This window comes from Halichoerus grypus, chromosome 7 (genome assembly GCF_964656455.1).
Source record: "Halichoerus grypus chromosome 7, mHalGry1.hap1.1, whole genome shotgun sequence".
In the NCBI taxonomy this organism is placed as follows: Eukaryota; Metazoa; Chordata; class Mammalia; order Carnivora; family Phocidae; genus Halichoerus; species Halichoerus grypus.
Genome location: NC_135718.1, coordinates 64,477,165 through 64,490,118, shown reverse-complemented (window position 1 = coordinate 64,490,118; position 12,954 = coordinate 64,477,165). Strand labels below are relative to the sequence as shown.

Genomic DNA, 12,954 nt, shown 5'->3' with positions numbered 1-12,954 from the left:
ATTGGCAGTAAGTCAGCCTCCCTAACAGCTGTCAAACCACCCTCTTCTTCCTGTGCTCATGGCCCCAGTCTAGTTCAAGTCTTTCATTCTTCTTCACCGGGCCACTGCCAAAGCCTCCTAATGGATCTCCCCAGATCCAATATGGGTCATCCTGGCAGACAAAGCCTAATACTTCAGTACTCCACTCAAAACCCTTCACTGGCTCCCTACTACTTGCAAAGGTGTAACATGCCAATGCATGACATTCAAGTCCTTCCACGATCCAATCCCTCTGCAAGTTTCCCATGCTTTCCTCATGCTATTTCAGACTCTGCTCAAGTGACAGTCTAAGGTTTGCAAACCTAAAAGCCTTCAGGGTCCAGACATCTAGCAAAGAAGGATGGGTCTCAGCACAGAGAGTGGTTGTAACTGTGTGGTTAAAGGCAAAGTTCAAGACTCTTTTCCTAAAACATAAGTTTAAAAAACTGAAACCCATCATACTGGGCAAACACTTCTAGAGACCACTCTGGTCCTGGGGCTTACAGACTGCAAGCTCTGCTAGTCACATGGGAGCACCGTACCACGAGCAGCTGTGCACCCGTGGCCCCACAACCCTGATCACGCTGCACCCTCTGGTACAGTGCCTGAATCCCTCCCTCCAACCTACTCAAAGTGGGGGACGGCTCAGAACACATCTTCTATACCTTCCCACATGCCCTCCTCCTCTTCTTCACGCTGTGAGGAGCACACTGTACTTCCCGTGCATTATAATGTCTCCTTCATGGTGTGTTTCTTATTCTAATAGTTACTTCCAAAAGCAGCTAACACTTCAAGGCTCTAGTTACGATGTACCAAGCATTTTTCGGCCGTAATGGCGGATACTATCATCTGCAATTTACAAAGGATGAAACCATAGCTTAGAGAGGTCAAGGACCTGCCCAGAGTCACACAGCTGGTGAGGGGTCGAACTAGGGTTAAAAAACCTTGGTTAAAACCAAGGTCTCTGCCTTCACGGCCTTTGTCCTTTCCCTGGATGTATGCAGCTGCCCTGGGGCCCCAGCGCACATCCTCCATCACCCTCACAGGACTGCAAGCTGCACCAACAGCAGCGACCAGCACGTACTGAATTCCACTCCAGATCGTGCAGAAAATGCCTTGTCTGTGCAAAGACTGACTGGAGAGATGATAAAAGTCTCACTTCCTTTAGACAGTTTCCCCTAGATGAAGCCTCAGGACGAATGGAACACCTAGGCAAGTATCAAGGGTGCCATTACTACATACATAGTACTCTCAGATGACCGGCACCAAAATCAAGAAATAGAACAGTGCCAGCTCCCTTCCAGATCACAGCCCCCCGTCCCTGAGAGGTCATCGCTCTCCTGATTCTTATGGTAAGAATTCTTTGCATTTTCTTTAGAAAAAACTTTGTTGCCTATATATTTCTAAACATTAGTTTTGCTCGGTTTTGGCATTCTTTTTTTGTCTAGCTTCTTCTGCTAAATAAACTTGTGATTTCATTCACCCACATTACTAAGAGTATTTTTACTACCTTATAATATCCCGTTGATGAGCACATCACAATTTATCCACTCCATGGACAATGGGTATTTGGGTCATTTCTGGTTTTTCACTCTGACGAACAATGCCACAAAGAACATCCTTCTAGACACCTGGCGCACATGTGCACACACTGTGAAATATATCCAGGAGTGAAAGTGCTGAGTCACAGACAGAGAATATTTCCAGTATCATTAGGTAATGCCAAATTGTTCTAAAAGCAGTTGCAACCATATCCATTTTCTGACACCATACAGAAGGCTTCTCTAAGTAGTATCTTTGTGGTTTATTTTGCCTTTCTTGATTACTAACGTGTACTTGTTCATTTGTCTACTGCTCATTTGGCTATCTGCTTATGTGAAGGGTCTGTTCAAGTCTCTATCCATTCTTCTTTGGGACTGTCCATTTTTCTTACTGATTTGTAGTTTTGTGTTGGGTTATATAACGTTGCAAATATCTTTTCCCACCCTGTGGCTTGTTCTTGCATTCTCTTTACATGATTGCCAATGATATGTCTTTGTTCTTCTCCAAGCATTAACTAATGACAACACTCCCGAATGTCTCTGTTGGGAGAATCTCTGTCCTGCTGCCTATATGTAATCTCCATGTGGATGTCTAGACATCTTAACTGAACTTCTGAGCTTAATAAGCATCTTTTCTCTAGCTTACTTTATTGTAAAAATATGATATGTAATACAAATGTGTTAACTGACTGTTTATGTGATTGGTAAAGCCTCCAGTCAACGGCAGGCTATTAGTGGTTAAGTTTCAGGGGAGCTAGAAGTGATACATAGATTCTGATCGGGGGATGGGGAGGAGAAGTTGGACCCCTAATCCCTGTGCTGTTCAAGGATCACCTGAATTTCATCCTTGAACGGCTAGTACAACCCTCAGTGAAATCGTTTGAGCCTGCAATTCTTTCAGTAGGAAGGGCTGTTTCTCAGATTCAATTTCTCCAGTGGTTAGAAAGCTCATGTTTTCTAGTTCCTCCTCATCCAGTTGTAGAAAGTTATGTTTTTTTCTAAGAATTTGTCCATTTCATCTAAAATTCCAAATGTATTGCTATATACAATTATTCATGAGTTATTCACTCTCCTTTTGAATGTCTGAAAGAAAAGTTGTGATGTGTTTCCTAACAAAGATTTCAAGCTTGGTTTTTTTATTTCTTTGAATGCAGTAAGCATGGTTACTTTGGAGTCTATGTCTGTTAAGCCCAATATCTAAAGTATCTGTGAAATCCATTTCTGTTCTTTTGTTTCTACTGGTTTACATCCATGAAATCTATCCCCATGTGCCTGGTTCTCCTTGTGTTCTGGACAACATATTTGAACTTGTATTTTAAGCGAAACTTGTGGCCTAGGATGATGGTATCTTCCGCCAGAAAATTCCATCTTCTTCTGCCAGGCACCAGAAGCCTGGGCCTACCTTAATCTAAAACAAAAGCAAATGCTCTCAGGACAAAAGCAGACTTGGGAGCTGCGGTCTTCTCAATTCCCACCTCCCCCAGGGCACAGGCCTGCAGGCCTTCCCCATCTTGTTAGTTCTTCATACTTTTTTCAAAAATTTAAGAGCATTCTGTCTAGCTTTTATTTATCCTCAGTGAAGTTTATCTGGATTATCTCATCTGTCATTTTCTAACAGGGAAGGCAGGTGTAACTTTTGCAAGGGAATAGCTAGGTCCTTCCAGAAAATTATTTTTTAAATGTTATTTTCTTGACAGCATACTCAACCCCAAGGACAAGCGCTCACTTCGGAGCAGATGGCTCCAGTACATTGGGCTTCCCATCCACCCAGAATACCTAACGGGCTATGTTTGAGTTTCCTGTATCCCCTAGAACATGATGGTGCCGAAAGCATTAATGCCTTTAGAGAAATCTGGTCAGGAGGAAAATTTTTAAAAGATGCTCCACAAATGAGATCAAGAAATCCTTTCGGCCCTCGAGTCGGCCTACTGCACTGAAAATCCATTTTGTAAAACCTAGCACTTTCTTCTTCTGAAGACTTCTGAGAGAGTGTTCAGCCCAAAGAAAGAACTCACTCTAACTTGAGACATTACTGTGAATTAAAAGGCCACACCTTTTCTATGAATAAAGACGAAAAAAGGAAAGTAAAGGCAGTTAGCAGCAGGATACAGCTCTGTATTTTAAGGTAATTACTGACTGGGTGAACTGTAAACAGTTTTGAAATGAAAAGAGAACCTACCCAAGAAATGCAAAACATGGCAACATTTATAACTGCAGTTTTAAAATCATTTAAAGTGTTTCCAGCGATGGCTAAAGGCTATCTACAGTGGAGCCAACAGTCCTTTACTAACATTCATCTTTTCAACTAGAAATAACAATGCTTACTCCTACCCTGGTGAATAAAGCAAGCTCTCCTCCAGCTTCATCTAATTATTTTTAATTTCATTTTCCATCTACTTTTATTTTCCCTCTACCTGTGTTTTCCCACATTTTTTTCAGGAAGTCAGCAAGGGAAGCTTGAAAGCCTTTACTCTTGCCCTTACATTTTTGGGAGTCCATATTGGTACATCCAATCTAGCCCTAATGTCAACACACACACGCACACTTGGAAAGAAACTCCGTGATTTCTTAAGACTAAACAACTGCATCAAGTTTACTGTGTTTTCTAATCATAATGCAAATTGTGCTGGAGAGAGATTTTTGGCAGGCTACTAAACAGGAAAATTCTGGCTCATCATTTGGCCTCTGGAGGCTGCATCATTTAAAATGCATTAAAAACATCCTGGGAGCCCTTTGCAGATGTATCGGGAACACAGTGTATAAAGCCCCTTGCTCCATGAAAAGAAACAAAGAACAGACAAAGCTGAAGTTCAGATAATTTGTAATAAAAACAATACACACACACAAACAACCCTCTAACCCAACTGTTCTGTAAGCTATAGGTAATGGCAAATTTTTCAGACCAGCATTAATGGCCCTGAAAGAAGCCAAGAGGGCCCGATTGCTCTGACCACCTTAATGAAGAACGTATTTCAAGGTCTCTTCTCCTCTGCCATGGGGAGGGCAGGAACAGTTTTCATCTGAAGGGATGCAATGGCATCCTAGCCTAGGTGCCTTTAAAATTAACTAGAGAGTTTCATCCATATTTCTTGCCCTGACATGTGATTTTGCTGCCTGCACAAACAAGCCTCCTAGGGGCTTAGCAAACTCAGGGTCAAAGGCAGCCTCAGACTCCGGTGCACATGCCGACACGCCGTGCTCACTGCTCGTGCGTGCGGGCATGCCTGCTACCCAGACCCACAGGCCTCCTGGGGTTGGGGAAGCATCCACTCCAGAAAGCCGCATCCATTAAGACGGTGCTGGAAGGAGAAACTGCTTCTCTAGAATTGAGGGGAGGAGAAGGAAAGGGGGCATGAAGTGGTACGTCTTTGTCTGCATGAATAGGCAGATTCAGAGACTCACTCAAATTATACCTCTCGGTTTTACTCCTGTGCAAACCGAGGTGGAAGAATATTACTGCCACATGCTGTCCTCCCGCACTGTGTGGCTGTCCGTCCTCTGGTAGTGGCAGCTTCTGCAGCAGCATCTGCCCTCCCCTCCCTTCCTCTCCTCTCTGTCACCTTTCCACGGATGTGAGGGAGCATCAACTATGTGCATTCCAGAAGGCATGCTAACCTCAGGGACCAAGTCAGTAACAATAAAGCCATGCCACTAAACAAGACATCCAGAAGACTTTTATTCTTAAGTCCTCTGAATCATCAATAAGAATATGCCCTCCCCTCTGGAAAACAGTATGGAGGTTCCTCAAAAAGTTGAAAATAGAGCTGCCCTATGACCCAGCAATGGCACTACTGGGTATTTACCCCAAAAGATACAAATGTAGGGATCCGAAGGGGTACATGCACCCCGATGTTTATAGCAGCAATGTCCACAATAGCCAAACTATGGAAAGAGCCAGGATGTCCATCGACAGATGAATGGATTAATAAGAGTGGTATATATATACAATGGAATATTATGCAGCCATCAAAAGGAATGAGATCTTGCCATTTGCAATGACATGGATGGAACTGGAGGGTATTATGCTGAGTGAAATAAGTCAATCAGAGAAAGACATGTATCATATGACCTCACTAATATGAGGAATTCTTGATCTCAGGAAACTGAGGGTTGCTGGAGTGGTGGGGGGTGGGAGGGATGGGGTGGCTGGGTGATAGACATTGGGGAGGGTATGTGCTATGGTGAGCGCTGTGAATTGTGTAAGACTGATGAATCACAGACCTGTACCTCTGAAACAAATAATACATTTTATGTTAAAGAAAAAAAAAAGAAGAAGATAGTAGAAAGGGAAAAATGAAGGGGGGGGGGAATTGAAGGGGGAGATTAACCATGAGAGACTATGGACGCTGAGAAACAAACCGAAGGTTCTAGAGGGGAGGGGGTGGGGGTATGTGTTAGCCTGGTGATGGGTATTAAAGAGGGCACGTTCTGCATGGAGCACTGGGTGTTGTACGCGAACAATGAATCATGGAACACTACACCAAAAACTAATGATGTAATGTATGGTGATTAACATAATAAAATAAAATTTAAAAAAAAAAAGAATATGCAGGGACATAATATTCTCTATCATAGTTATAGTAGCATTATTTTCCGAGGACCAGATCCAATTTCAAATGTGAATCAAAAGTACAAAACCGTTAACCTATTTGTTATTTTAAGGTCTAAAATTTAAAAGTTGGATTAGATTGAAAAGATTCAGAGATATAATGTAATACCCAGTACCCTTCTTATCTCAGTCCTGTTCCAGGGTTTTAAAAAAAGAAAAAGTATTCATTAACTCTTGGCAGCAGTACTGGCTGAGAGAAGATTGCAGACAAGAACAGGACTTCCCAAAGAGCAGGAAGTAAACTTGATGCATCAGGCTTACATAAAAGCTAAGTGAAAAAAATCCATGACTGGGGCACCTGGGTGGTTCAGTCGTTAAGCGTCTGCCTTCGGTTCAGGTCGTGATCCCAGGGTCCTGGGATCGAGCCCCGCGTCGGACTCCCTGCTCGGCATGAAGCCTGCTTCTCCCTCTCCCACTCCCCCTGCTTGTGTTCCCTCTCTCGCTGTCTCTGTCAAATAAATTAAAAAAAAAAAAAAATCCACGACTGCTAAAACCACTATCAATCTCAGCAATGTCAGGCCTTCCAGTTGGCATTGGTGATTGGTAGTTAACAGGGGAGTTAGGCATTATTTAAAAAAAAAAAAAAGTTTTAAGACTGAGGACCAGTGGAATATATCATATCAAGACTGACAAGACAGTTAAGCTAGTCATTAGAGCATTCGGATAATACTAGTTCTTAATGATCTGAGCATTCCAGAATCTTCTATCACCTGCAAATGCACCCAAGTCTGCAGTGGGCTTCAGTGCACTGAGCTCCTTGACAAACAGACACAACTATGAAAGAACTCTGTGCTCTCAAAGCCAGTGACAAAGAAGGTTTCAGAAGGGAAGGACAAAACAGGCATAAGAATTTTTAAAAGTCCTTTTTAGGAAATAAGCCATTTCTAATCACAAAAGTAATGCATGTTGCTTTTACAAAAGGAGAAGGAAAGGGATATAAGAAAATTAACATAACCCATAAGCTCAGCACCCAAGTATAACTACAACTAATGTTTTGGAAAATAGTCTTTTAGACGTATTTCCTAATATACATGTTATAAATCAAAAACTGATGAAGAGGTTGCTTACAAAACATTTCTTGTAAATTTTAATTATAAATTATGGTTAAATACAACTTGTCTGTGAGGCATTCCAGAGCTGACTTAGTTCTGATGCAGGCTTGTGCTGGACTTAAAAAAGTACTAGAAGGTTCTTCTTAGGACAGTTTTCAATCAGATAGTCAATCCCATGGCTCAAAAGGATGCAGATTTTTCAGACAAGTGTTCATAAAATGAAAGTAAAATTTTCTGGCTACCCAATGGATATATACAAAAGCAAGAGAAAAAGCATGCTTTTTGTGTGTTGTTTCAATGATATTAACATATTTGAAAATATTTGAGCTATCTCCCAAACCTGATCTTCTAAAACAAAAGGATTTCCTTTCATCCATGCTTAAATAAACTTCCGTTTTTAAAGGTATTAGATAGGGGCACCTGGGTGGCTCAGTCGTTAAGCATCTGCCTTCGGCTCAGGGTCCTGGGATCGAGCCCCACATCGGGCTCCCTGCTCAGCAGGAAGCCTGCTTTTCCCTCTCCCACTCACCCTTGCTTGTGTTCCCTCTCTTGCTGTGTCTCTCTCTGTCAAATAAATAAATAAAGTCTTTTAAAAAATAAATAAAGGTATTAGATACAAGTTCAGTCATGGCAGATGGGAAAGGAAGTGTCTCCTCCACAGCAATAATCTCTTATTTGTCCTCTGACCCAAAGAATTCCTTTGAAATGCACATAAAACCATATCCAATCACTATGAGAGACAACAGTCAAAGCGTGGTGACAAACCCAGAATTGTTCTACAAATAGCCTCTCGGTGGCCTTTGGGTGGAAAACGCTAACCAAACACTTTCCTGGTGAACAGGTCGATTCACTCATTTGTCGATTAGAGACACCTACATGAGGTTTTTCTTGCAGGCTTTTCAAAAAAAGGTCTATCTAGAAGCACCATCCTACAGAGCCATATTAAAGTGATTACACTATTAGAAAAAGTCTATTGGTACCAATTACTCTAAAAAAGCCTCCAGATGGAGATCCGTTCTTCCACACTGGATGGCAGAAAATGTGAGCCTTCCACAAAGGACTGGCTGAAGTCCTTGAGGCAAGCCTGGGGGGTGGGGGCGGGCACCACAGGGTGGCAGCCTTCTTCCCCACTGTTGTCCCAGCTCTCTCCAACTGGCCAAAGCCAGAGGAGGGCTTTGGGGGTATTCACCCCAAAATGGTATGCTGTGATACCTGATGTCTAAAGTGAGAGATCACCTATCACGCCATAGAACAGACATAGCTCTAGAACCTGCCAGAACCTCTAGAACATGTCAACCTCAAACTCCCCGACATCCGTCTCCTTTCCAGAGCCTAAGAACCAGGAGGAGGGATGGTGAGTCACTGCTTAATGGGTACAGAGTCTGGTTTTCAAGAAGTTCTGGGGATGAATAGTGGTGATGGCTACACCACAGCGTACTTAATGCCACTGAATTATACACTCAAAAGTGGCTGAAATGGCAAATTTTGTTATGGGTATTTTGCTACAATGTATGCGTGTGTGTGTGTGTGTGTGTGTGTGTGTGTGTGTGTGAATGTGTGTGTATATATATATATATATATATATATATATATATAAAAATAAATATTTATAGCCTAAGAACCATGCTGGGATTCGTGAGAGATTGTCTCAGACATGCTGATCATTCATTTGTCCACACTGTGCAAGTCAGACCACGAACGAGCTACAGTCTCACCAAGAGCTCCCCCAACAACAGAATCACACCTTCATACGGTATCCTTTGTTTTAACAGAGGGCAAACCTAAGACATGGCCATGTGGGGACTATTGCTACACATTACATACTACTTTCAGCAAAAACCATTTATTGCATTGTTTAGTTCATATCTTCTTCAATCTCTTGAGAAAGAGCCAACATGCCCCTCAGTTTTTAATATATGAAAAAATTTTTTCTCCTGATCAAGTAAAACTACTTTTTTAGATGTAAGAATTATGAAAAAAAAAATCACTATATTTCTCCAGGTTATAGCTTTATTTATAGATGTTCAGAACTTTAAGTTCAAGCTTTCTTATGCCAAGTGTATTATCATAACTAACTTCCTTTTCTGCTGCACATGGCTCTTATGTTCTCACTCTTATTTAGTGTCTTATTTTAAGGAACATCAATGTCTTTGGGGAAAAGGTGGGTTATGATAACAAACTACGCACCACAGAACCACTCACAATGAAGATGAGTCTTTACAGAGAAAAGGAACATGACCTCGCTAGGTTTTGGTAGCTTTATAAATAATTTGGTAAAAGACTCTAAATACTAATAACCATTTAAAAATGTTGAAAACAAAAAACGTTTTTTGCAGGGTTAAAAAATCAGGGCACCTGATTACACACTAAACTTGGAAGAACAAACCGTAATCACATCACTATAGTTCTAGAAGCAACACGCAGAGTAAGTGGTCTGATGTTGTCACGGTGAAAGGGAGCCAAAGGTCAGACAACCTCCTCCCCTTTTCTTCCTCTAAATCAGAAAGCACATGAGTCCATAAAGAGTTTCCACACAGAAATTCTGTCATAAATCTCTGCTGAACAATAATGCCTGGCTACCTCTCTTCTTCACATTTCAACAGCCACCATCTAAATCATATTTTGTGCAAGAGAGTATCTTTATTCAGTAATTAGGTAGAAAAATGAGAATGAAAGAAAGATGGGGCTCCCGTTGTCTGGATCACTGTATGGTCTTAACACCAGAGTTTCTACCCCAGAGCTCCCAGCCTTCTCTTACAGGACTGTCTTTGTTGGAAGGTAAGAAAAGGATTTAGGAAGTTTTTTTTAAAAGCCTCAAGTATCCTTTTATTATAACCTCCCTAAAATGTATTCTTCAACCACATCAATGAATGGAGTGGTTAGCAATGCCCCTGAACGGAAGATACGAGGGAATGCATCTACCTCTCTTAGTCACCTGACAAAGTGGAATTACTCGTCCTCCTGCCATAATTCTTTACCTGCCCATGATCTTGGATAAGCTATGGTATATAATGAAAACTTAATACCCCATTTATTCTTAAGTTCACATTAAGTGACCCACAAAATATTTGCCCTAAAACAAATTTTACTTTTGTAATTTACTAGTAAGCTTTGAGGGGGAAAAAAAAGGAGCCTCTGAATTAGAAAAAAATCAAACCTTTCCTGTATGTTTTATGTTGTGTCTTCTATAAACTATTAGTGATTAATGTTAAATTATAATAGCTGTCTGATATTTGTTCAGTAACATATTACTCACTCATCTGAACACACCTGATTGCCTGTAATTTTAACAACAGATCATAGATATCTTATATTTCCCCCCCAAATTGACATTTCACTTTATGTCCTCAAATTTTAGTGCAAAAGACCCACTTCTGTTGCAAAAATGTTTATGTATTCATTATAGATTGAACGTAAAAGGAGGAAGAAGTCCCACATTTAGTGTTAATCCTCATTATTTCCAGAACACTACATATAGTAATTACTCCTGTGGTAAGGCTTCAGGCTCATCAGCAACTCTGTGAAGTGCTCACAGCATAAAACATCTTCCCTTACCTAAGCAGATGAGTCACAGAGCCAGAGTCTTGAGTATTACATCGCTGCCATCTTTACCTGGTATTTTTAATCTCCAAAGAACTTTAGCTACAACCTCATCAGCAAATGTTTCAAGCAAAGTGCTCTATCAAAGTAATTTCTTCCTAGAGAGGAAAACAGGCAGGGAAGATGTAAGGGGAGAAAAGATAAATTTACCTGCATCAATTTTCTGGAGAGCTCATTAGTGAGGAACTCTTCTTCTTTTTCATAATTTACAGCAAGGGTTTCTTTCTCCTTCTGCAAAGCCTGGATCTTCTTGAATAAAGTGTTACTGATGAATTCTTCCTCTTGCTCAGCCCTGGCTTGCTGTTTAAAAAAAAGGAAAAAAAAAATAAATTAAAAGAGCAACAACAACAAAAAATATGTTAAGGAAACAGGAAATTTATTAATTAAAATATAGTTCTTATTTGCAGAGAGGGCACCCATTTTAATGAGATTTCTATTTTTAACTGTGAACCAATGCACCCCAGGATGCATAAACCAGAGGGGCTGAGTAGCAACCCTAAAAGCAAATCTGGCTATTCCCCCAAAGGGCCTCCCTGTACTACGCACGACCCCTCTTCTTAAAGTGATGTTTCAAAGACATTAATAAAGACTGTTTTACAGTTTTTAGAATCAATCCCAAGGCAATCACTAGAATACAGAGAACTCGTCAGATGGCAGGCAGGTCCAATTCTGGGGTATGTGCATCAATTCGTGATAACTCTGCAAGTCACTACATCTCAAAGGTTTATAGTTAAAATATCTAGGTAACATGTTTTACTGAAGCAGAGAAGTTCAACTTGCTTAAAAGTAAAATCATGTCACCTCTTTAGGGTGTTACTGAAAGGGTTTGGATATGCAATTTTAAAAGCAATGCAGATCTACATGGATTCGGTGACATGCTCAATGAATAGTAATTGTAAGGAAATATACAAGTGGCTAGAAAGTAGTGCTGAAGTAGCAGGAATCCAACCAGTGAAAAGTAAGGGTGGAGGAAAGGAGTTTTATTTTTTACTTTATTAATTTCCCACTGGGAATTTTTTGGAGGTGAGGCCAAGGACAGGCATAACTGAATTTTAAAAACAGAAGAAAAGAGGGTCAGGATAATTCAATGGAGATGAAAATATTCTTCCAGAGCCCCCCCCCATGCTATATTTTAACAGGATAAACAGAAAAACCTAACCATCCTTCAAGAAAATTAATCTTTTCAGAAAAAGACAACTTCTTTCCAGTGAGCTCAACTCTACTCAAAGCACTTTTTAAACCACATCATTTTAATGCATTAATCCCAAATAATGCACCCCTGTTTTATCAGCTAAGTTGAAGGAGAAAGAGCTCCATCAATTCCAAGCCACCAGCACCTGTCACTTACAATAATACGAAAGCCAGAGGGCAGGAGACAAAAGGGCACCAGCATGAAATAATTACCACCTTTTATTGTAAAACCTCTGACAACCACCTCCAAGTCCGGTGGTTTAGATTTCTGTATGTATTCGCTTGCTTCCCCAGCGCCCACGCCCTAACAGCCACAGTTTCTGGGGGAGCCTGTCCTCTGTGCTCCCCATCTCTGTGGCCAAAAGGAAGCACCCCAGTCCCCAGAACTGCCTGTCAAGCAGTTCTACAAAAGAGAGCCACACGGAGTACTTCAACTGAAAAACAGAGCTACACAAAAAGTGGAAACTTTGGGAGAAGGTCCAGCTCTCGAGTTCTTGAAGAAACTACCTGGGATAGGTCAGGAGAACTGAGCACCTAAGAACACATCTCAGCTAATAAATGCTTCTTTCCATCCAAGAGCACCCAGGGAGAGGTCCCTAGGTTCCAGGTGGCTCCCTCACACCTGGTATTTTGTTAGCCCTTCCTAGTGCTCTCCACCGAGGTCCAGAAAATCTGCTGAGGACTGCTGCTTCCCCTCCCCCCTTGAAATGACTCCCCACTCCTCTTTAAAACTCACATCCGTCCAGGTGTCAGTACTAGTGCAACGGGCAGGAATCCAAAGTATTTACAGAGGCACACCTGACGCATATATCCAAGCCCGCAATCTGTTCAAGCTACTTGTTTTTCTGCTTTTGACTGACAACGTCCTACATGATTTGATTTCTGATTATCCTAAAAGTTACAGAACAGAAAGGTAAGAGAGGAACTATAATGCTAGTGATTC

At 41.2% G+C, this 12,954-nt stretch overlaps 1 protein-coding gene across 1 annotated transcript in view; it reads right to left on the bottom strand.

Annotated features, from left to right (window-relative positions):
• CCDC6 (coiled-coil domain containing 6) overlaps window positions 1-12,954 on the bottom strand; it is a 108,321-nt gene that overhangs the window by 45,932 nt on the left and 49,435 nt on the right. The window contains exon 2 of the mRNA XM_078077680.1: window positions 10,971-11,120. Coding sequence (XP_077933806.1) covers window positions 10,971-11,120 — 150 coding nt within the window. The remainder of the gene's footprint in view (window positions 1-10,970; window positions 11,121-12,954) is intronic.